The sequence below is a fragment of the Struthio camelus genome, chromosome 8 (genome assembly GCF_040807025.1).
Source record: "Struthio camelus isolate bStrCam1 chromosome 8, bStrCam1.hap1, whole genome shotgun sequence".
Lineage (NCBI taxonomy): Eukaryota > Metazoa > Chordata > Aves > Struthioniformes > Struthionidae > Struthio > Struthio camelus.
The window spans coordinates 35,049,649-35,071,250 of record NC_090949.1 but is presented as its reverse complement, the minus strand read 5'-3'; the positions used below and the strand labels follow the sequence as shown (position 1 = coordinate 35,071,250).

The 21,602-nt window shown below is 43.3% G+C and overlaps 1 protein-coding gene across 16 annotated transcripts in view; it reads right to left on the bottom strand.

Moving 5' to 3' along the window:
* The window catches only part of NFIA (nuclear factor I A), a 365,719-nt gene that overhangs the window by 81,475 nt on the left and 262,642 nt on the right, over positions 1-21,602 (bottom strand). For all 16 annotated transcript variants that reach the window (XM_068953353.1, XM_068953352.1, XM_068953354.1 and 13 more), the window contains 2 exons: positions 9,981-10,055; positions 172-289 (listed from right to left, as the gene is read on the bottom strand). In XM_068953353.1, the coding sequence (XP_068809454.1) occupies positions 172-289; positions 9,981-10,055 (193 nt within the window). The remainder of the gene's footprint in view (positions 1-171; positions 290-9,980; positions 10,056-21,602) is intronic.

The following is a 21,602-nucleotide window of genomic DNA, read 5'->3' as shown; positions in this document are numbered from 1 at the left end:
AGAACTTTAACAGCAACCCAGACAGACTTTCAGCTTGGTGAATCTGAAACTGCTTCACACTTAGAGGTCCTCAAACAACTTGTCAAATAATTCAGTGGTAACTTTCCCAGATGAAAAATGATGCTTGCCTGGCTTTCCAAGTGACTCAGTAGTAGGCATAGATTAAATTACCTGGTAGAGGATGTGCTAGGTAAAGACCTCCTCATTGCTCCTGGGCTCATGCTGTAGTATGAAGAACTTTCCAAATCTGAGAGGGAGAAATTAGGGCCTGTTCCTGCAGCTATTGGTGCTGGGGAAACAAAAGAGATTGCAGTCAGTAAGTCATGTGAATAAGGCTTGAATTGCACTTCAAAATCATCTTCTTCTCCCTCATGAGTGTATTTAGTTTGGGATGAGAACAGGTGGGATGTGGAAATTAAGAAATCTTAATGGTAACTGGTACGGCAGTCAAGAAGATGTAAAGTGAGTGTATCAGGAATACAACGTTCTATGACACAGACTCTTTCTTACTGTCCTCCAAAGATATCCCTTCTTTATAAAATTTAAACAATTATGACAACACTTTTGTTCAATTCCTTTAAGCACTGTTCTTCTATCATTATCATTCTAACACTTACTGAAACTTGTTGCCTTCTTTTAGGATTAGATTGCATTTATTGGCATAGTTGCAAATAGGCTGCATCGTCTCGGAAGTGTGCTTGGCATAATCTATAAGCAGGATAGGCGGGGAAATGTATACCTCAGGACCTTCGGTATATACTATGATGTACATCCACAAGCACAGAGGTTACAAATGCTCCTTGGAGAAAGTGCCAAAGTAGATGAGAAGTCTGAGTTCTTCTCTGCTTGCAAGCATCTGAGTTTTCCTCTGGCCTCTCCTCTTGCTAAATCAGAGCTAGAGATATTTGTCTCACAAAAATGATTACCCAGCAATTATCTTCCATCGTTCATCTCTCACCACTTCCCCAGGGGTGAAGTTTTTTTTTAAGGACTACAAACACCTTTAATTTCCATGTCCTAGAGCCTTTTCTTTACATTAAAACATTATGAATTCCACACCCTAAAGTCTGCAGGCACAAGTCTATGCACTGCCCTGTGCTGTACTCTTCCGGGAATAGAAAAGGAGTACAGTAATTTAATGTTCAAGTCAATTGACAATGTATTTTACAAAAAATGTCACTACATGGCAAATGGTCCTATAGCCACTGTGGCTGTTCCGGTGCTATTTACAGGACAGTACAACTTTGGGAGGTGACAATTATGTACCATGATTTTCTCTCGCATTTCTGAGGCATCTGCAAAAGAAGGTACTACACAATAAAATGTACAAGTTTGGCCCGGAAGGTATTGTCTGGGAGCCCCCGATTCACAGCGACAAAGGCGAAGGCGTTTCAACGCCACGCAAGGACGCTGAGCCAAGTTTACCCTTGGGTCTGAGAATCTGGTCCATTTTCAAAGCATGAAAAAATCTTTCACTCCGACAGGGCAGGAGCGAGGAAATGAAGACAGGATAGCTCGTATCTCCAAGCTAACTTGTCTGGGTTGAAATGCAGGCCTTCTGGGAGGGCTGCCACTGGCTGTAATGGGGCCAGTATTTCACCCCAAGTCTTAAGGAGCTCCCAATGTCAGATTCAACACAGGAATAATGTAGCTCTGCAGCTGCCTCATCGTCCCCACCAGATAATTAGCTGTTGTTTGGCAAGGATCGTTTAAGAACGTCATTGAGAGAGAAAGGGAACAGCCTGGAGAGCCATGGACTTTTAAACGCATGGGATGGAAAATACACACCACGATTCAAACTTGAGAAAATCTGGAATGATCATTAAAAGGAATTAGGTTGGGAAGTAATTTATGACAAGAACACTCAAATCCTTTGTTATCTGCTCTTAACTATAATAGGCTTCCTGCACATTGGGTATAGGAGAGGGTGTGTTAACAAAAAAAAAAAAAAAAGAAAAAGCATAGTAAAATTAACTCATTTTATCAATTTGTGCTTTCTGCCACAGTTTCCTGACAGCATCTACAAGAGGCTGTAAAACTGATGAATTTGCATGGAAAAAGAAACCAGTGTAAGTAATTTGTGTAAAAGGTAACACAGACATGGACTGCTATAATTCAGACACCCTGCAGATAGCAGACTGCTGCAGTGTGAGCAGTTATGGGTTAGAAAAATGACCACACTGCAGTCAGTCTGACTTGAATGGAAATCAATCATAAAGGTACTCTCTGCAGCATCCCCTCCACAGTTTTCAGCAACTTCCTTGCCAAACAGATTTGTGCTCTGTAAACCCTTTGCTGATCAGTTCCTCTGCACCCTCTACCTACCAAAGCCTAACTTACAGGTTAAGCCTAGTATTTTCCAAACAGGAACATAAAAAGGCAAGCACTAAATTAAAGCACGGTGTCCTTCTGAGGCACAGTGAATCTCCTAGCCATTGCAAGATTTATGAAACAGCTTTATTCCAAATAGATAGGGAAGAAAACGCTGATATCTGGGTAGTGCTTCTCTTCTGCCTTTCACTTCCCTCTGGTAATCACTCTCTCTGCAAATCCTGGGTATTTTTGTTGAAATCCTTGAATTGGCCCCATGTGAAAATAAAATATAACTCCAGAAAAGCAGTGGGGTAGGAACTGGGAATTGCTAATAACGTGTAAGCTCACTGCAAAGTAGAAAGGGGTAATCAGAAAGTAATTTCAGCCCTTGCAGTAAGTACAAAGGATGCTTTGTTTGCTATGGGTCGAAACACCTTGCCACGCTCAAGAGCCTGTTTGGGTTAAAGAACCAAACCCACCTCTGATATGCAATAACAGAGCTAAACAGCCGAGGTTAAAAGCGCCTCGAAGGCCTGGGGCAGCTGAGGGTTTAAGAGCCCCAGGGCACGTCTCACGCATGACCGACGGCCCTGCCACGACCACCTCCGGGTCACTCACCCTGGAGGGACGGTAACAAACTTCGCACAGGGCTACGCTGCTCTGAAACCCCTCCTCCTGCAGAGCCGGGGCTGTCTTTCAGCAACAGGTATTTGAATCTCTGCTAGCAGTCACCCCCTCGGAACCATGTTTTATTGTAAAGCCCAGGGAAGGAGTGCCGGTACGGGGACCCCAAGGCTGTCAGGAAGAGGTTAATGGTTTCCGTGCCCATGGCGGCGGAAGGTCGCTTCCTGCTCCCGGCGGCCAGGCGGCTGCAGCCGTGGGGCCGAGCTGAGCCCCACCTTGCAGCTCCCGCGCCGGGCTCCGGCCGCGGGCAGCGTGCCGTGCCGTGCCTGCCTCCTCTCCTTCCCGGTGCGCGTGGCGATGCAACGTGCCACGGGAGCGCGCAGGCCTCGCCTAGCCGGGCCAGGAGGAAACTCAGCCTAGCTCCAAACGGCTTTTCACGTGCTTTCGTGGCCTGGCCTTCTTGCACAGGCCCAGGGAGCTGATGGGAAGGTACGGCCGCGCTCGTGTTTATTTGCAGCATTCCCTCCAAGGCTGCAGCTCCGCAGGGTAAGCAAAAGGATCAAAGTGATGTAAACGACGGCACAACTCCGCCTAAACGAGCCTCTTTGCTGCAGGACGTGATGAGCCACCAGGCAACCAACCTGTTCTTGCGTCCGGCGAGCACGCTCGGGCCCCAGGGACGCAGCGGCGTAGCTGGGAGACAGCCCTCCGGCACAGAGCCGGCCGCTCGCCGCGCGGCAGCCTGCACGAGCTCCAGGCCAACGGCATGAAAAACACACTCTTTTCCCACCCAAGAAAAGCTCTTCAGCGCAGCGACCTCCTGGCAGCTCAGGAAGGTCTCCCAACCAGGAGAGGACGTCCGAAATCTCAGCTGCGAGGCAAAGCAAGAGCCTCCGCCTACACGCCTGCACCGGGACGTCACCCGCGCCGGCGCTCGGACCCGCTCCGCGCACGGGATCCGGCTGAACCGGGGCGGCCAGGAGCGCGCGTCCGTCGGACCGCCGGCGCGGCTCTGCTCCGCACGGGCCCCGGGCGACTCAGCCAGCACCTCCCCGGCGGCCGGGCTGCTCCCGCTGCTGCCGGCTTCTTCGCTCGGATAGTCACCCCAAACGTCGAGAAAAATAACAGAAGAAGATTAACAAAACCCCTCTGACTTAACTCAACCGGAATATTTATTTTGAAAAATTTATTGAATTAGGGAACAGGAAGCCCGCTAAATAAAACCAGCCAGGCTGGCATTTGTCTTCCTTGCGCTATGGCACTCTCTTTCAGTCATGTTAATGTTTAGCTCCTCTTTTTTTTTCCCATTTTTATGTATTTATTTTTACAGAGGGCCCGGGGTATGACTAAGATCATTACATGTGTAACGCTGCAGCGAAGCGATAATGTGTTTAAGGTTAAATGGGAGAAACATGACATTTGACTAATAAACTTTTTCCTGTGTTGTGACTTCATAAACAAAGGGAAACATACTGTGCTGCTGATGCCGAGAGGAAAGGGGATCTGGGTTTTTTTTTTCTTTTTTTTTTGCACGGCCTTTGTCTCCTGCACACTGCACCGTTCGCTTCAAAGAGGTGCTGCCGAATACAACAGATATGAAATGTGCGACGTTCATTTTAAAATTACAAGTACAGCCTGCTATTGACCATCTAATTATGCTGAGTTCCATTTATAAACATAGCTAACCACTAAGTTTATAGAGACTTTTTGTGCTGCTTTAATAGGATATTGATCGAGAGCAAGGTTTGAGTGGACTGCCATTGAATTGTGTAATGGCATACAAAAGGCAAGGTCACGGCAACTGTTCATTCTATGCCTGCAGTCTATTTTTTATTATAATCTTTTTTTTCTTCCTCTAACGCCCCAGCCCAAACAGTGCGTTTTGGAGAGCGGTGCTTTGCTAAGGAATACAGACTATCTTTTTAAATGTTAATTTTCCTGCTGCTGACTTTAACTACCTTCACTTCTGTAGTGCTTAGTATAGCAGAAAACGTGCGGGCTGCTGTTTAGGGGAAGCTGTTTTATTAGGTACCGGCCTTCACAGGCGTGCTCAGCACTGGGGACGCGTGCGGGGAAGGAGAGCCCTTGCTGCTCTCCCTTGGCCCCGGCACCTGCAGCCCCCGGCGGCTCCCGGGGCGGCCCTGGCCCTGGGCTCTTGCTGCAGTGGGCATCCAGGACGTGGTGGGGCTCGGCGGACTTTGCTGCAATTCTCTTTGGATTATAGCCGGCCGCTTCATCAAGAGGCACGGGGAAGCTGTGTTTCCTCAGTCGCACCCACGCTCCCTGCTTGGAGCGGTGGCATTTACTTCTATTTATTTCGAGCATTCGTCCGTCTTCCTCCCAGCGACGGCAGCCTCAGCTCCCCGCCTTCAGCCGACCTGCGGCTGGTTTTAACCCGCTGCACTGGAACGTCCCACGTCCTCTCCCCTCGGCCGCCCTTACCCGCACGGCAGTTGATTTTCCTCCGCCGCCTTAAGCAGCAGCAAGCACCCGTGTCCCCCAGCTCTGCAGCCCGGCAGCACCCCTCCGCGCAGCCAGGCTACGGCACACCGGCAGCCAGATGCAGTAAATGCTCAAGCATTGCTAAAGCGCCCACTAACCACAGAGTCCGCCTGCCAGTCTGACATCCGGTGTATCCAGCATCCTGGGTGTTGCGAGATCCCTAGCTTTTCAAAATGCCTTTGCCACAAAATCACCTGCAATCTCTGGAATTAGCTTAAACGTTTTAAGGATAATTAGCATAGTCATTTCTGTATAAATACAGAAATCTGGTATGCAACTGCATGTAGGCTTGTGTGCTTGTGGTTTCACTGGCTCATTAAAAGGATTACAAATCACCCCACTTGCTCCATACAGCTACTCACTCCCCACAGCTAACACCCTGAAGTGTGGCATTTCCAATCCAGGGTGCAGTCAGAATTCCCTTGTTTATCAGTATGAAGAATGATGTCACTTTGACAAATAACGTGGCACAAAACAAATATGTTTGATTTGGCCCTAGCAAATGTTCATAAATCCTAAATCTTTCTTCACGTCCCAGGCAGCGCAGTATATCTGGCTGCTTGAAGGTTCTCCAAGAGAGGAGATCTTGTCAGCAGCTCTCTACGCAAGAGTACATGGTGCATGCACACTCGAAGCTAACAGGGGAATAATGTTCTCCCTGCTGCTCTCTCTGCTCCAGCCTGCCACTGCCTTGCCGTGTCTGCCAAGTGAGGGCTCTCATGTACAGGACTGTTGCTAATAGAAGTGGACAAGTCACCATAGCCTCCTGTCTGCAGGCACCTTTTGCAGAAAGTAGTCTCCAGTGCCATGGAGATAGCTGCACGCAGTAAGTGTAACATTTTCCTAACAAGGCTAGAGAGGGAGAAGGTTTTGCTTGGTTAACACCAGCAAATTGGCTGGTTCAATTCACGAAACCTGTGCATCTCCAATGGACCTATGGGACCCAAGACCCTCTAGAAGTTCTCACCAGCCCTAACACAGGCTGAAAATACGTTGCTTTCACACTGCTTTCACCAGCGGGCAAAGAGCTTCTTTAAGGAGTATTTAAAAAGTAGCTTCAGGCTTGACCAACCATACTCATATACATCTCCCCAGTCCTGCTTCTGAGCTTTTCGTTCTCAGCCTAAACCTTTCTATACACAGAAGTTTGAAATCTCCGCTCTCCAAAGGGGTCTTGCTCTGTATCTCTTCTGGGGTGAAGAGATAACACTCACGTTCCTTTATCTGCTCATAATATAAGAGAATTGACAACATAATCTGCAGCATCCACATCAGATTGGGTGAAGAGTGAAGTATCTGTTTTTCAGATGAGCATTTATTATCTACTTTCTCTATTTTAGTAGGCTCTGCAAAATTCAAAAGCTGGGTAGTGTTTTGAAAGAAAATCCACAGCTATGGGACTGAAGAAAGCAAGTTTCTGTTTCCAGAGCAGTCTAGGCTTGTTCAATAGCTCATAGAAATTGTGATGATTGGCACTGATGGATAGATAATGGTAATAGCTGACCTTTCACTTGATTAATTCATTCCCCAAATTTGCATGACTGAGACTCCTTGTCATGTGGACCTCTGAGAAGTTAACTAAATAAACCTGGCACATAATTACTACCAACAATATCTAATAAGATTAATTTTAGATAACAGCAGCTAACCAAAGTCAGTTAAAATGGTGGGAAACCACATATTTCTATCATCATAGTATCAAAATCAAGCATGGAAGGAATCACAGTGGGCATACACAAAGATGACCTCTTTGTAAAGGAAAGTCAGAAAGACTCGGGAGACTAAACATGAGGGCCCACTAAGGATAGGCAAGTTTGTTGCTTCCCTCGCCTTGATTGCCTTTAAAGATGCAATGGCTTGTTAGAAAGGAAGACAAGAGACTGGACTGAGGATATTTTCATTGCTCAAGCTACAGACTGCTAATCACTGCAGGGGAGGCTGGATGATGGCTGTTCTTAAGCTAAGCTCCCCAGCACCAAAGCAACCCATGGACTGGCCTCAAATCAAGCCACAAGTATTCATAAACAACCAGCAAGGGTTACACGGAAAAGGGTGGTCTTCAAAAAAGCCTTACACAGCAATTCAGGCAAATATGCAACAATTAATCTGTTGCTCTGTTACGCTAAATAATTCTTTGAATATTAGCATGCAAATTCATACTGACCGCACTGGGAATTTGTTGGTAGACACGACACTGAACATATCCTACTGGGTAACCACACCATGTCAGGCTGTGTGGGACTTCTCAGACCTCACAGAGTAAACAAGGTTATGGCTGGTCAGGACATGTCTGGGGCATCTCCAAGGAAAATCCAGGGTGCTATCAAAAGTAGTGTAGCTAATTCAGTCGCTGGCACTCTTCCCTCTGAGTCAGTTCTGAAGTGATATCCCAATATGCTTTGGGGATACTATTTTTGGTGGAGGTGCTGGCTTGAGGACAGGATATAAAACTGAGGTCTTGACCTCCCAGGATTATTAAAGAGCCCATGAAAAAGAGTGCATGCCCCTGTGGCTGGAAAAGATAAAAGCTGAGTCTTTTCATTTTGCCTACCAACATCTCCTCGCTTATCCCAGATGGAGGTAATGCCTGTCCCGCTCTTTCTGTGTGCGGTTGCCCTACTCCTTAGAGGTGGCACATTTCAGTGGCAAGCAGAGGGATCGCCTCAAACACAGTTCATATTTGTTTCAAAATGTGTTGAATGCTAGGATTTTTGGTAGACAATGTTTTTGTTTTGTTACGATAAAATACTATCGAAAATTAATAAGCATGAAATGTGATGCTCCTGAGGTCAATGCCAAACACACAGGAAGGCTGTGAAGGCTGTTAAGTCATGAACTCGAGTATTTCTAGCAGCCCTGTGGTGTGCACGCATGAAGCATGGCTGACAGAGTCCAGAGGCAGCTCTGATGTGTAGTGCTCTGACAGTGAAGATAAGATTGTGGTAAAGTGGGATGCCTTATAGAGGGGGAGGGTGAATCCTTCAGGCTTCAAAAGCCTTACAGTCTCACACTGAAATAAAGTGACATAAGATGGGGATGTTCAGAGAGAGGCGATAATATGGTTTGGTCCAACATGGCTGGAGGTACTCAGCGAGCTAGTGTACTACAGTAAAGTGAGTTAGGTGTCAAAGTCCCTATTTAAGCACCTCAGGAAGTGAACTGATTTTCAAATGTGCTGAGCACTCAGCAGCTCCTCTAGACTTCTAAGTCCTCTTTGACTTTGTTCTTCTAACAAAACTCCCACCAGTTTTCAACTGGGGAGAAATGTCTGCCTCAGACAAACGTCTGGTGACCAGGTATCTCCTACTCTCGGTGCTTTTCTTGTGGGCATCCTATTTTTCAATAGAAAGCTAGTTCACTAGTTTGACAGAGGTGCAAGTCTTTGTCAAAGGCGAAACAGAAAAAATCCTTATAGAAACTCTGTGCTGAGACTCAAAAACACAGATTCTCTGCTGAGGTTGTGCCAGTTAAGTACCATCCCACGAAGGACTTAAACTGGATGTGCAGAGCCAACATACAAGCAGATATTCACACTTCTAGGAGAAGAGCCATTTTTGTCACTGGCTGTACTAAACAGACCTGGTTACACACCCTAAGGTTTTAAAGGGAAATGTAGTTGAGTGATTTAACTGTAGCAGTGATAATTAGTGAGAATGTAATGTTATTGCATAGCTCTACACTAGCTGCTGAAAAGATCCACAAAGGACTAGTCCTCAGGCCCTGGTTTAGCAGTAGTCTCTCTACAAGAAACTGTCCATACTCTCTCCTTGGACTATCTGGATTATGTCATAGCAAAACACAATCAATGCACCTTTGATCAATGGAACAGGGTGGTGACAGGTGCTCTTAATTCACTGTTGTTAGTGAGTATTGACAAGCCTGTAATGATCATGCTGCAGTGTGTCATTCATGCTGGGGGCATTAGCATTCTTTAAAGGTCAAAAAACAAATCCTTCTAAAAGACAGAATTCCATACAGTTGAGGCAAAATGTAGGCCTTGCAAAGCTGTCTTTGAGCAAGTGAGATTATCAGAGCTGTAGCCGGTATAGTCATTGGTATTATTCACAAGCTCATCAGTTTGCAGGTGTACAAACACATGTATGCATGGCATGGAGGAACGCGATGCCCAAAACTGGCACAGGGAAAATTCCTACCTCATGTGCACGTGTGGTGTCATTTCTAGAAGTCTAGTTGAAAGACAGCCTTGGATCCTGCAAGGGATCCACGGCAATCTGATCTGCAGAGGCACATCGCCGCACTCGTACAGAGCCTGTCTGTTTTCTACGGAGTACCACCACACTGGCTTATCAACTTCCACATACAAGTTTGCAGGATTATGACTTTTTAAAAAATATTATACTTTTTTTTCCCCACATTAACAGACATGGCAAATAAACATTCTCCATTAGAGTGAAGTAGGGAGAAGAGACACTCAATTTCCAAGACATTGTTTCTGAATTGGGGAAGGGGCATGACAAGAATCAAAGGAAAAAAATGGGGATTGCAAAAACCACATAAACCAGCCACAAAATGATACTTACTTTGTGAGACTCTTACTAGCTCAGTCACACTGAAAACACCTGATGTGACAAAACTGTCCTGGAAGCCCAAATGTCCTACAAAACAAACAGAGTGAGAGAACTGCGATTAGCTTTAAGCATTTAATGACAGTATTCTCAAATACTTTAGTTTCATTTAGATTTAAAATGTGACATCTAATTTCCCACTTAGCACTAATTATTGTTTATGTAGGTGGGTAACTAGTCATACAGCTATGTAGGCTGCTTTGTGGTTTCTATCTAGAGGTTAGGAAAGCTAACATGACACATCAGCAGGGAGATTTTTACATGTTAAAGCATCTCAACAGGAAATCTGAAACAAAAGAGGACTATTTTAATAAACGGTTACCTTGGATGACCCCTAATGACTTCACAATTGAAATGAAAATACTGTACCTAGGAAACAGACAGGACAGCTAAGTTCTATAATCGTTTTAAACATTATTCTCTAAAGAAACATCTGATCGGGATTATCTACCCATTCATTCAAACAAAACAAGATTTAAAGATGTACTCTTCATTTTCTAAGGTTACACTAGGGAAATCTTAAAATAGCAGCTGGTAAAAAAAAAATAAAACCTACTTTAAAATGAATTCCTTTCCCATAGAAAAAAAAAAAAAACCCTAATATTTAAAGCAAACTTTGGAAAAGAAAAACAAACCTCTGCATAAGAAAACTATTGAACGAGAATGCCTGTAGGATGCAGGGTGCAGCTTCCATGCCCGTCTCCTTTGCGCAAGCAATGCCTCTACACTTTGTATCAAAATGTTATTACACTTTACATAACAGCGTTTTCCTTCTTCTCTGAAAACATGTCTACCACCAAATGTTCATTTAATTTTCACGGGTGTGATCAATTACAAAAGGAGCAGCTTTCAGGCTGCAACCCCGGATAAGTGCATGGAGTGGGATACCGCGGGTCACGCAGGACATCTCCGGACTTCAATTAGAGGTCTGCAGTTAGCAGGCCAGACCGCCCTCCTGCTTTTGAAATCAGGGTCAAAGGAGAAATCTCAGGATAAAGAGATTATTAAAAGAACTGTAAAGTCCTGCTTGTCCACAGGATAAGTGCCGCACCTTTTAAGGATGTCCTACTTAGAGCCACTGATTCTAATGCACGCGCACATATATTATTGAATGTTTCGTAGGGGCACCATCTGCTCCGCAGTTACTGTTTGTCAGATTCGGTACGATTTCCCTACGTTCAGTGCAGTCTCTCATACCCCACGCTCACCCCGGCAATCCCCGAGCACCTTCCCGAAGCGAACTGAGCAATATGACTAATGTAAGCTGCACATTTGTTCTCTTGCTTTTCTTTTGGGGTCGTTTCAAAAGAAACATATCCCGTTGCTATGTCTGCTTACAGCATGCAAAGTGAAACAAATGCATCTTGCATTGAGAACTACAGACGGGGGACGTTCCAGAGAACGTGTCGGAGAAAGGCTTGGGAGAGAGCTGGAGGGACGTCAGCGGCCAACCTCCAGCCAAGTCCACAGTAAATTCCCCTTCCTGCACAGATGAACTTCACCGTTCCCGAGAAGATCCTACGGTGCCAGATGAACGCAGTTGCTAAGCTAACAGACTTGAGTCAAGTTTCTACATCAGGCATGTTTTTATACTTCAGCAGTAACGATGAGTTTTCAAATTGTGTATATGTATATCTTTGGGCATCCTTGTGTATGTGTATACATATGTATTATGTACACAAACATGTAAATATACACAAATCTGTCATGCTCCAGCTGTAGATAAATGTACTATAAAATATTGAAATTGATGCTGAAATTCAACACAAACAAATTCTTCAATCTGCAAACAAGGTTTTTATTTACATCAAGAGAATACATTTTTCTCTACTTCAAATGAAAAAATGTTCTTACAAGCCTTTATTTCCCCTTATTTTCAACTTAGAAATAGCTCTCAGATAATTGTAAATAGTTTTGCCTGATATGTTTTGTATTTCATCATAATAAAGGTGATGACTATGCCGTTCTGCTTTTTAGAAATGGTTGTTGGCCATACGCAATGTTTGTTCATTGACAATTTCCCAAGAATTTTTAATATGAAGATCTACTTTTCATATGCTGCAGCAGACCTGCCTATTGAATTAAATGATCTGTGAATTAAAAATAATTCTCTTAGGTCTTCACTGAAACCACTCATGTGCCCAAAATTAAGCATATGCTTAAGTGCCTTGCTGGATCAGGGCCAGGATGCTTAATGCTCTGCAGTTTTGAGCCCTTTGTGGGGAAGCCAGTCTATGCTATATAAATTCTCATACTGTGCTCATCCCAGTCGTATCTGAGCAACTTCCAGAAGTGCATTCAGCAATACTAAGACCATCTGTCACGTGTGGTTTTTTCACAGCGCACCATATTGGCTCTGCTCTGGTGTCCACTTCCACCTGTATTTCTCAAACAGGTTCCTATCACACTAAGGCCGAAGGTGAAACTTAAATGCTTAACTAAAAAACAAATGACAGCTAGCGTAAAACATGTGGCTGATTCTTTAAGGGGAGGTCTAGAGCCCTTTGTAATCCTACAATAAATACACGATTGTGGTATGGCTAACCACATTACCTTACTCAAGCAAGCACAGGTAACAACAGAAATGAAAATGCAGCAGCGAGGGTTTCAATGCATTCCAGCTCTCAGTGTCCCAGAGCGTCTGAGGAAACTTGATTAAGTCTAGCTTGGGCCTGCTAACTCTATTATTCATAAGATTTTATTTTGCCAGGTGTGTCTGAAGTGTCCACTTATTTATGTAGGAACATCTCTTACGTGTGATCGTGTAATAGTAATCATTAAACAGCAGCACACAACGAGAGGGACTAGGTTTCCATCCTTCTTTAGTGAAAATAAACATTTCACAAATGAAAGGCGGATTTCACAACTCTCCATTTTGTTATTTGCTTACAAACATTAGGAAATCAAGGACTAATCTTGCCAATCATTAAAAACATCTTGATACTCGCAGAAGGGATGCCCTTGGCTAAGAGGTGGGTGCTGAACTCGTTTCCCTCTGTGGCTGGAATGCAAATTCGCAAGTCAGTGGAACTCCATAAAAGTTCAGATTTGCCTGTATGGCTCAGAGCGCAAAATTCAGACTGTAGTTTTTGCTGAGCAGTCTTCCAAACAGTGATGATAATGCATCAAGAAAATGGCAAAAACCGGATAAAGAAACTAAACAGGTAAAAGAAGAATAGCTGGGAAATAGCGTGATTGACAAAAGATGTAAAAGCAAACATTTTGTGCCTATTAACAAAGGCCAGAATGCAAAAATGTATCAATTTGGCTGTTCCACTTAATTCTGAATGAGAAAAAAATAGGTAAAGTTAAGCAATTACATATGCAGATGGTAGCAGTAAAGAGATCCTTTACTGAAAAGATGATTAAACATCTTGAAAGCTTGCAAGATTTACTTTTCATACAGCACTTTACTGAGATACGTGCACTGTGATACTTTTGTTAAATATCCCAAAGATAGGACATTGAAATTGCTGTATGCGATCTGGTTATCTCTGCAGTTTTGTGCTATAGTCACATTTTGGTAGTAAAGCAGGTGTTCAAAATGAGGATTAGAGAATTCTTACTTTATAAAAACTAACAAAGCTCATTCACTGAAATTCTAGGCATAAATTAAGACACCTGGATAGCAAGGCAGGCCCTGACTCAGCAAAGCAGTTAGAGCACATGTTTAATTTTAATCACATGCTCATTTGCTCTGCCAAATAGAGTTGGGCTGAGAAAGTTTAAGCAGGTACTTAAATATTGTGCTGAATCATTGCTTTCAACCCAAATCTTAGTCCAGCTAAGTCCTTAAGAGTTATGTCATTACACAAGACCTCACTTGAGTCAGACTCAAAAGGATGAACATTTTTTCCCCCAGGGGAAAAAACAGGCTAATAAGCCCAAATTGAATAAAGCACATCCGGATGCTAACTGATAAATAATATACCATTACCCAATCACACATTTGGTATAGTGTAGCAATGATATACAATACTATCATGAAAAATATATACCACATGAAAAACTTCTTGCCATAACTTGATGACTGCTTTAATTGCAGAGAAACTTAATGCAAATTACATATTCTTCTTCTCCATGCCAGTAAAGAAGAAGCAAGAAAAAAAGGCTTCAATTTCTGGAGCCTAATTCTGATCTCACAGAAGTTTTAAAGAAGTCTTCCTACATGAACCAAATAGCATTTCTCCTAATTTTCCCCTAATTTACCCTGGCAGAGGAGAAATCAGGATTAGGGCTTCTTGTCTAATGCCATTTGTTTTGAATTATTAAGCAAACATTCCTATTTCAATGAGTAAACGTGTACAAAGGCAGCTAACCTTCGTCCTAAAATCTAGTTTACAGGGAGAGTATTGTCTGCTTTCCCAATTAATGCTGAAAAAGGAGTCTCAGATGTTGATCTACCAATCAAGAGCTTGTGTTGTAGCTTGAGAAAATCATGACTGATGCAATTACTTTTATGTAGAAAGTCTGAATATGGTCTATAGGTTAAAGTTCATTGGGTTATTGTTCCTTAATTGAATATCAGAAAATGTTTTCAGGGCGCTCAAGGTATTATTGTTATTTAATTAGCAGGTTTACTTAGGTAATCCAACATGATTATTTTTCTGATAAAATAGTTAGATGGCACCATAAATGTATGAGGTATTTTCTAAACAGAGATACAATTGGTTTCCTGAAATTCAAACTTAAATAATAATGGGGAAGAGTTAATCCTATGAAGATGAAAAAGTCCAAATCCAGTTTCTTCTCTTCCACCGCAGTCTGCGTGACAATGTATTAAGCTTCAGAGAGCAGGTTTTTGGGTTAGTTTGATTCATTTACAGTATTTTGAAATTACACGACAGGACCGCAACACTAGCCCCGAGACCATTTCTAAAGCCTTTTTCATGTCCAGCATCTCACTATACATAGCCATCTTACAATCTTAAAATAGTAATAATCAATTAGGGTCTCAAGCTTATTATCTTAACTAAACGCCTGATTAAAAGGAAAAGCCCTCTTTACTCAAAGTGCAACTTGATTCCTTTTGGTTTTATCCTCTATCTAGATAATCCCATGTTTCACAAACAATGTGGAGCAATAATATTGATTAGAAAATTAATGTCTGTATCACTCAGCACATGCAGGCCTTGAGAGGGAGGATGTTATCAGAGGGAACCCAGATCACCCTGAGGACTCCCAAAAGATTAACTTCTCTGTGGCTGTACGGCATTAGGAGTGTGGGAGCGACAGAGCTAGCGCTAATGTGTATTCTCCAGAAAAAAGAAAAAGAATACACGTGCTTCGACCAAGACCTTTATAATTTATGCTCTGCTTAACTGGAAGACGAGTTCATTAAGCCTGGGCTGATCCAACCACTGCAGCCACAGGGGACTGCATTGCCTTCCAAAAACACATCCCTACGCATGGATGTGGTAACCGGGCCCCTCGTGAGCATGGGAGGAAGGTGAACCTCGACTCCTGCGGGCACGCTGGCACAGCAGCCGCGTGCCACCTGCACATGCGGGCAGGATGACACATCCCGCTTTTCCTGCAGGGCGACCGGGAGAAGCACCCCAGGGCTGGGAGCAGCCTGTGTGGCTTCCCACTCGTCCCGTGCTAACCGGTACCCAGGGTACCAGAACTGGAGTTCACCAAAGGGTATTTGGTCTCTCTCCCACCTTGGAAATTGGAAGCTACATCCATAGCGGCAAACTTTCCAAATTTCCTGAACAGGAATCTGCCAAACCTAAATCCAGTTTACATTAACTGAGGAAATATGCTGACTTCATTTTTTTAAAATGTAGCAATTGAAGAGACTATTTATCCCATCCTGCAATACTCTGTCCAAGTGATTGTCTTCTCCAGTTAAGTCCAGTTAAGAGAGAGCACGAGGGATCTGTATACAGACCGCAGGTTCCCTTAACATTACACGTATCTGTAATGAAATCTACATTTACCTACAGACCCAAATAGAGACCCCCCCCGGAGCTGTTGCAATGGCCTCATTTTCTTTTCCTTTGCACGAAATGCGTTCCTCAGATTTGTACATGATAAACATTTAATGGTAAATTATACCACATTTTTAATTCATGGACTCTTTATGGAAGAGTTTAAGCAAGATATTATATATTAATGTTGCTACAGAAATCTCTCTTTTTCCCCAACAAATGCTCCTGCTTCTGTTTTCGCTTGTGATTTCCAATTTAATTTTAATACCACAGCAATAGTTCACTTTAGACAAATTACACGTTTTCTTACGAGCTGAAGGCTGGGCTACAAGTCACATATGCTGTTGTTCTTCGAAGTTTGCCTACCTGGCTTTAGCAGAGAGTTTTTAAGAAGCACCAGAACATCCTTTGTGGCCTGTAACAGAATGAATTAGACCGTCCAGGGCATGTCGTGTCAGTACAATAGAGGAACACTTTTAAGACTTTAAAGTCATGTAATACAATTCTAGGCTGGATCTTTCTTGTTAAAAAAAAGCCGAATGGGAGTGATTGAAAGAGAAAAGGGCCAATATTTGACAACAGAAATCAGCATAACCTCCTAACAGCGGCAGTCATGGATGACTGCCCTTTGACCCGGGGAGATTATGTGGGATTTCAATGACAACAGCTGGAAGTGAGCATGGGAGAATAGCGAACACAGATCGGAGGCCTGCTACAAAAGGCGGCACAATCCCTGCCCAGATCCCAGTGTTGATTAGAAATTGTTTCCTGGTCCTGGCTTAATAGAGTGTGATAATGAAAGTTGTGTTAACCCTTCACAACATGCAAAATCACTGGTAAGTTATGTGCCTTTTTTTTTTTTTTTAAGCTAAAAAGTGCCTGTATCTAGTGGACTGTAAAACTGTGAGTTGCTGCTAGCGTTCCTAGGTGCATTTCTGAGAGTTGTGCTCAAGCTCAGCACAGTTGCCATACAGCCTGTATACTCGCAGTGCTCCTCGGGAAACAAGATCTCAGCACGCTGGGAGAAGGACCAGAGAAAGGACTCTCATGCCTTCACTAGGGAAAGCAACTGACCCTTGACGACAGGCTTCACCCAAAGGGGAACCAGAACAGAAAGATGCACATAACGTCTTACTACATGTAGCCTTTCATATTCATGGCATTTCAAAACGTCTGATAATTACAATGCCTAATGATTATTTCAATATGTGTCATATTGAGCTTCAGAGTCTGGATTCCAAATTAATAAGCACGGACCAGAGCAAATGCGGCAACAGACCAGCTGTGTCTCCAACAGCCTGATCCTGCATGGATCCACAGGGGCTTCAGCTCTCAGGAGATACAGCTCATTTTATACTTAAGTACAGAGATAGTGAAATTAATGGCGACTTATTACTGTTAATGAACCGATCATGGATTGGAATCAATCATGTCAAGTACTGTCCAAGCAGAGGACACAAAGATTGTTCCCTTCCCATGAAGAGGAAGGTCTTCTTGCAACACTGAAAGCCCTTCAAGTTCAGTTTTAAGGACCTCTGGAAACTTGCAGAACAGAAACCACTACAAGCTCCTACAAGTCTAGTGTGGTTTTGCATTTCCAATGACTTTTAACACTGTAGGGTACTTTTCAGTACTGATTTAGGTGGGAAAACAATTAAATAAAAATTTTCCGTGTAACAATAAAAATTAAGAATCTCCCTCTCTACTATATACACATTTCAATAACTAAATTAGCTGCATTAATACCATTTAGGACCCTATGGTTTGAAAAACAACAGATGTCTTAAATTAACATATTTCTGTTTCAGGTCTTCAATCCAACAAGAAAATATTAAAAAAAAGAAGAAATATCATTATAAATGGTCAAACTCATTTGGCAGCTTATAAAACAATGTGCTCCTCAAAACCCTTTCGAAGCAAGTGTGACAAAATCTATACTGGGATAATCATTCTGCAATATTTATGGCATCTAACAATAGAAAGAGTAATAAAAAAAAAAGCTTCCCTCCCTGAAAATAATAATATGAAGGAGTTATTTATCTTCATATTTTTTTATCCATTGCCCTGGTTCCAAAGCAACGACAGCTGTGATCTCCAAGGTCTGCAGTGATATTGTAAGTTCAGCTTCGTTGTCCTAGGAACCACTCCAAGTGAGCGCAGAGATACTGCCGGGTTACCTCGAGCTTACTTGGCTTCTCAAAGAGGCTGATGGCACGTGCTACTGCAGCACTCCCTGGATCACTAGCACCGGGGCTCTCGCCCACCCTCTCACCCTTGTGGTGTAATGAGAAGTGTGGGCACCGGGGAGGGAGACCCAAGAAGGTGGTTACTGCTGGCTCCACTCTTTTTCCCCTCTAAGGCCTCTTCTAAATGAAAGCCCCAAAGTCATGAGATAGATAGGCAACACATCAACCCCAGGACCCCTACAAAGAGTTGAAAATACTCCCCTAAAAGAGAAGGCATTTAATAATAACTTCTTTTCAGCTGGGCATTTGATGCCTGCATCATATTTCTGGTACAACATGAAAACACTGGTTCCTACGAATAGCGTGTCTGAGGCAGATCACAGACACTGTTAACTGTCCTTCCTCCTTAGTCTTATTCCTACTCAAGTATCAATTGACATTTTGCCCTCAAATTTTGTCCACTGACTTCAGAGAAGGGCTGTGGGACGCTATGGTGGGAACGCTTGCCGTGAGCATGACACGCGGTCTTTCACGCTGATGGAGTGTGTCTCAACACACCAAGAGTTTACTTGCTTTTACACCAGTCGCAATTAGTATTTAGCCTATAATATTAATCTCATAAATATTACTGTTGATACTGTGTATACAACATCAGTGTGAAAATAAATGTAAAGATATTTAAAAACTGGTTTAGAATACTTAGGCATTCAGACTAATCACGGACTGAAATAAGCACATTTGTTTCAAATCCTGTTTATAGCACTGCAGCCCCTCCCTCCTTTAAATCTTCCTCTTAACCATAGTGATGTTTATTGAATACCTGTCATTTCTCCAGCAGCATGTGCCAACAGCGGCTCACCAGTGCCAGGTTGCATGAAAACCCTTCTGTCTCCTATTCTCCAAGGGGCTCCTTTAGATCAACTACTCACCATACCCAATACACTGAAACCCATAAATTTGCAGATACTGCAGTCAAAATTCTTAACAGGAAAGTGCACCCATTTTGCCCAGCGTAGCATACTGAAATATCACATGGTGAGAAGCATTTCTCACCATGTGTAAACTGTCAATTTGATTTGAAATTAAAATTTTTGATTAACATGAGCATTTCTGAGCCTCCCGCTGGCAGCAGCCCTATTGCTGAAAAGTGACATGATTTGTGACACACATGCTGTACAGAAGCCCCATGCCAGCAATTGTTAAACCCATTTTCATTCTGCTTTAATATGGTATGACACTCAGGAAAATAATTTTAATATTTAGGGGAAAGAGGGTAAGGGCTTAAGGGGTGAGGTCCTTTATGGGTGTAAAGCAGGATTAGAGCAGCACAACAAACGGCATGGAGGTCTACACGTCTCACAAGTCATGTCTCTTTTCAGCAATCGGGACCATCTGCAGGAGGCTAAGAAAGGTCCATAGTAAAGCACAAAGCCTTCTTTTAAATCCAGTTGATATTTCAAACACAGCATGAGGTACTTTCCACCTATGAATGCTGAGATGCTTGTGCACGGGGAAATGCTTGCAACTTCAATAATTAAACCCTCTTTTACGGGAGGTAGGATTTTGCAGCTTCCACAGTGGCCTCTTATTTTCCCATCCTCATCATGTTCCCCCAGTGACATCAGTGCTAACTGGAGACACTAACATTTATATGACGACTTGTGAAAAAAGAAAGTTTTGCGAACATTAAGACTGCTAAGCCTCGGCTTCTACTTCTTTGTAATCTGATGGTAGAAAGATTTTTGGCTAGTTTAAACCGCTACCAAGTGAATGCAAGAAGTGGGACACTTGCGGCGACAACTTTTAAGGCTGACACACTCATGCAAAAGACAAAAGTTCAATGGGGATTTTTACAAACGTAAGCCTGTGTCACTGTTGCAAGCTGCTGACTCAACTGTGTCACCTGCGTATTTCTCAGAGTGGATAAATTTTTTTCCAGTAACATCATGTTCTGAGGAAGTTTATCATGAAACAAGTATCAAGAACAGTCATTCTGAGCAGCAGAACAGCTTTGATAAGTGTCGACACGCATTTGACTTTTCTCTTCGCTCCCAACACTATTCATCACATTAAACACTCAACTCTGCTGGACTGTCTGTTCCTAATAAACACAGGGCAGCTTCTAATTGCTACAGAAATACACTAAGGGGGGAAAAAAAAGTAGTATTTTAAAAATAATTTTGGACAGTGGAATGAAATCCCAGGATGATTCAGATGCCCTGGAAGTATTCTGGCCTGAACATAAAGCTGTGGGCTCATTTATGTTCATAACAAAGCTCAAGAACTTAATCTGCATGAAAAACAGTGTTCTCAATAAAGCCATGATATATAGTTATTATAAGCATGCAGGTTCTTTAAAATTAGTCTGAAGTTTAAATAAGTGCTGTGTGTAAATATCCAGTTTTAATTAGTATATTGCCAGGAAATTATACAACTAGCCTCGGCGATGCTGTAATTATTTTCGGCTCTATAAAAACCCTCCCTTGGCTGGTGGTGGTGAACTGCGTGCGCCAAGGTTACTCGGCAGGCTGGCCAGGAGCTGAACCGGGGGAGCTCCAAGCCCTGTGGACCCAGGGAATTCGGGGACTATAAAAAGAGGTGCTAGTTTTGGGGGTTTTTTTTCCGTTCAGTTGAAGTTGACTTATTTACAGTATGTGGCAGAACTCTCTGGAAAAAGCCCGTGCACAGGAGGAGTCAGCGGAGCCGGGGTCAGGCGAGGGCAGGCAGGTTTCCTGCTGCTGGCCCTCTGGGCGACACGGACACAAATCCCGGTGACCTCAGCAGCTCTTTCCTTTCCTTCCCCCCTTCCTGGCACCCCTCGCTCTTCGCACCAGCACACTCGGAAAAGAATGCGGCTGGACACCACGATAATGGCAGTTGTCGAAATACCCACAGAAGATTAGATAGTGTAAACGCGACTCAAGAAGAAGGACGTCGGGCTTGGGGGCCAAGCCGCAGGGTCGGCCCCCTCCACCCTTCCGCAGGGGCTTTCCTCTCCCTTCAGGAGTACTTGTTACACCTCACGCGCTGACAGCACAAATAAGCAAACTTTCATTCACAATAAAATCTGTGCAAATCCTATAATGCTATTTACCTATTGCTCTTTCCGTTATGTCCCTCAGCGTTGTCTCTCCAGAAGGGTGTTACTTTTGTAACAGTCATTTCATAATTTTGCTAACTTTTAGTCCGAAGCAGACGGACTCCCACTAGGTTTATATGTTAGTTTTCTTTGTGGCTGAGGAAGGAAAAACCTTTCCAATAGTCACAGTGCAACAACACATGTGACCCCTAAATTTGTAAGGAAAAAAATGAAAGACTGAAATCAAAAACAGGATTCAAAAACCCGATCCCAAACATGGCTTAATCTCAACCAGGAACAGTCCTATGGATTTGAGGAAGTCTGCTGGGTTGGTCTATATTGTCCAGTTCATGTACAATGCCTGTCCTTGACTGTCCCC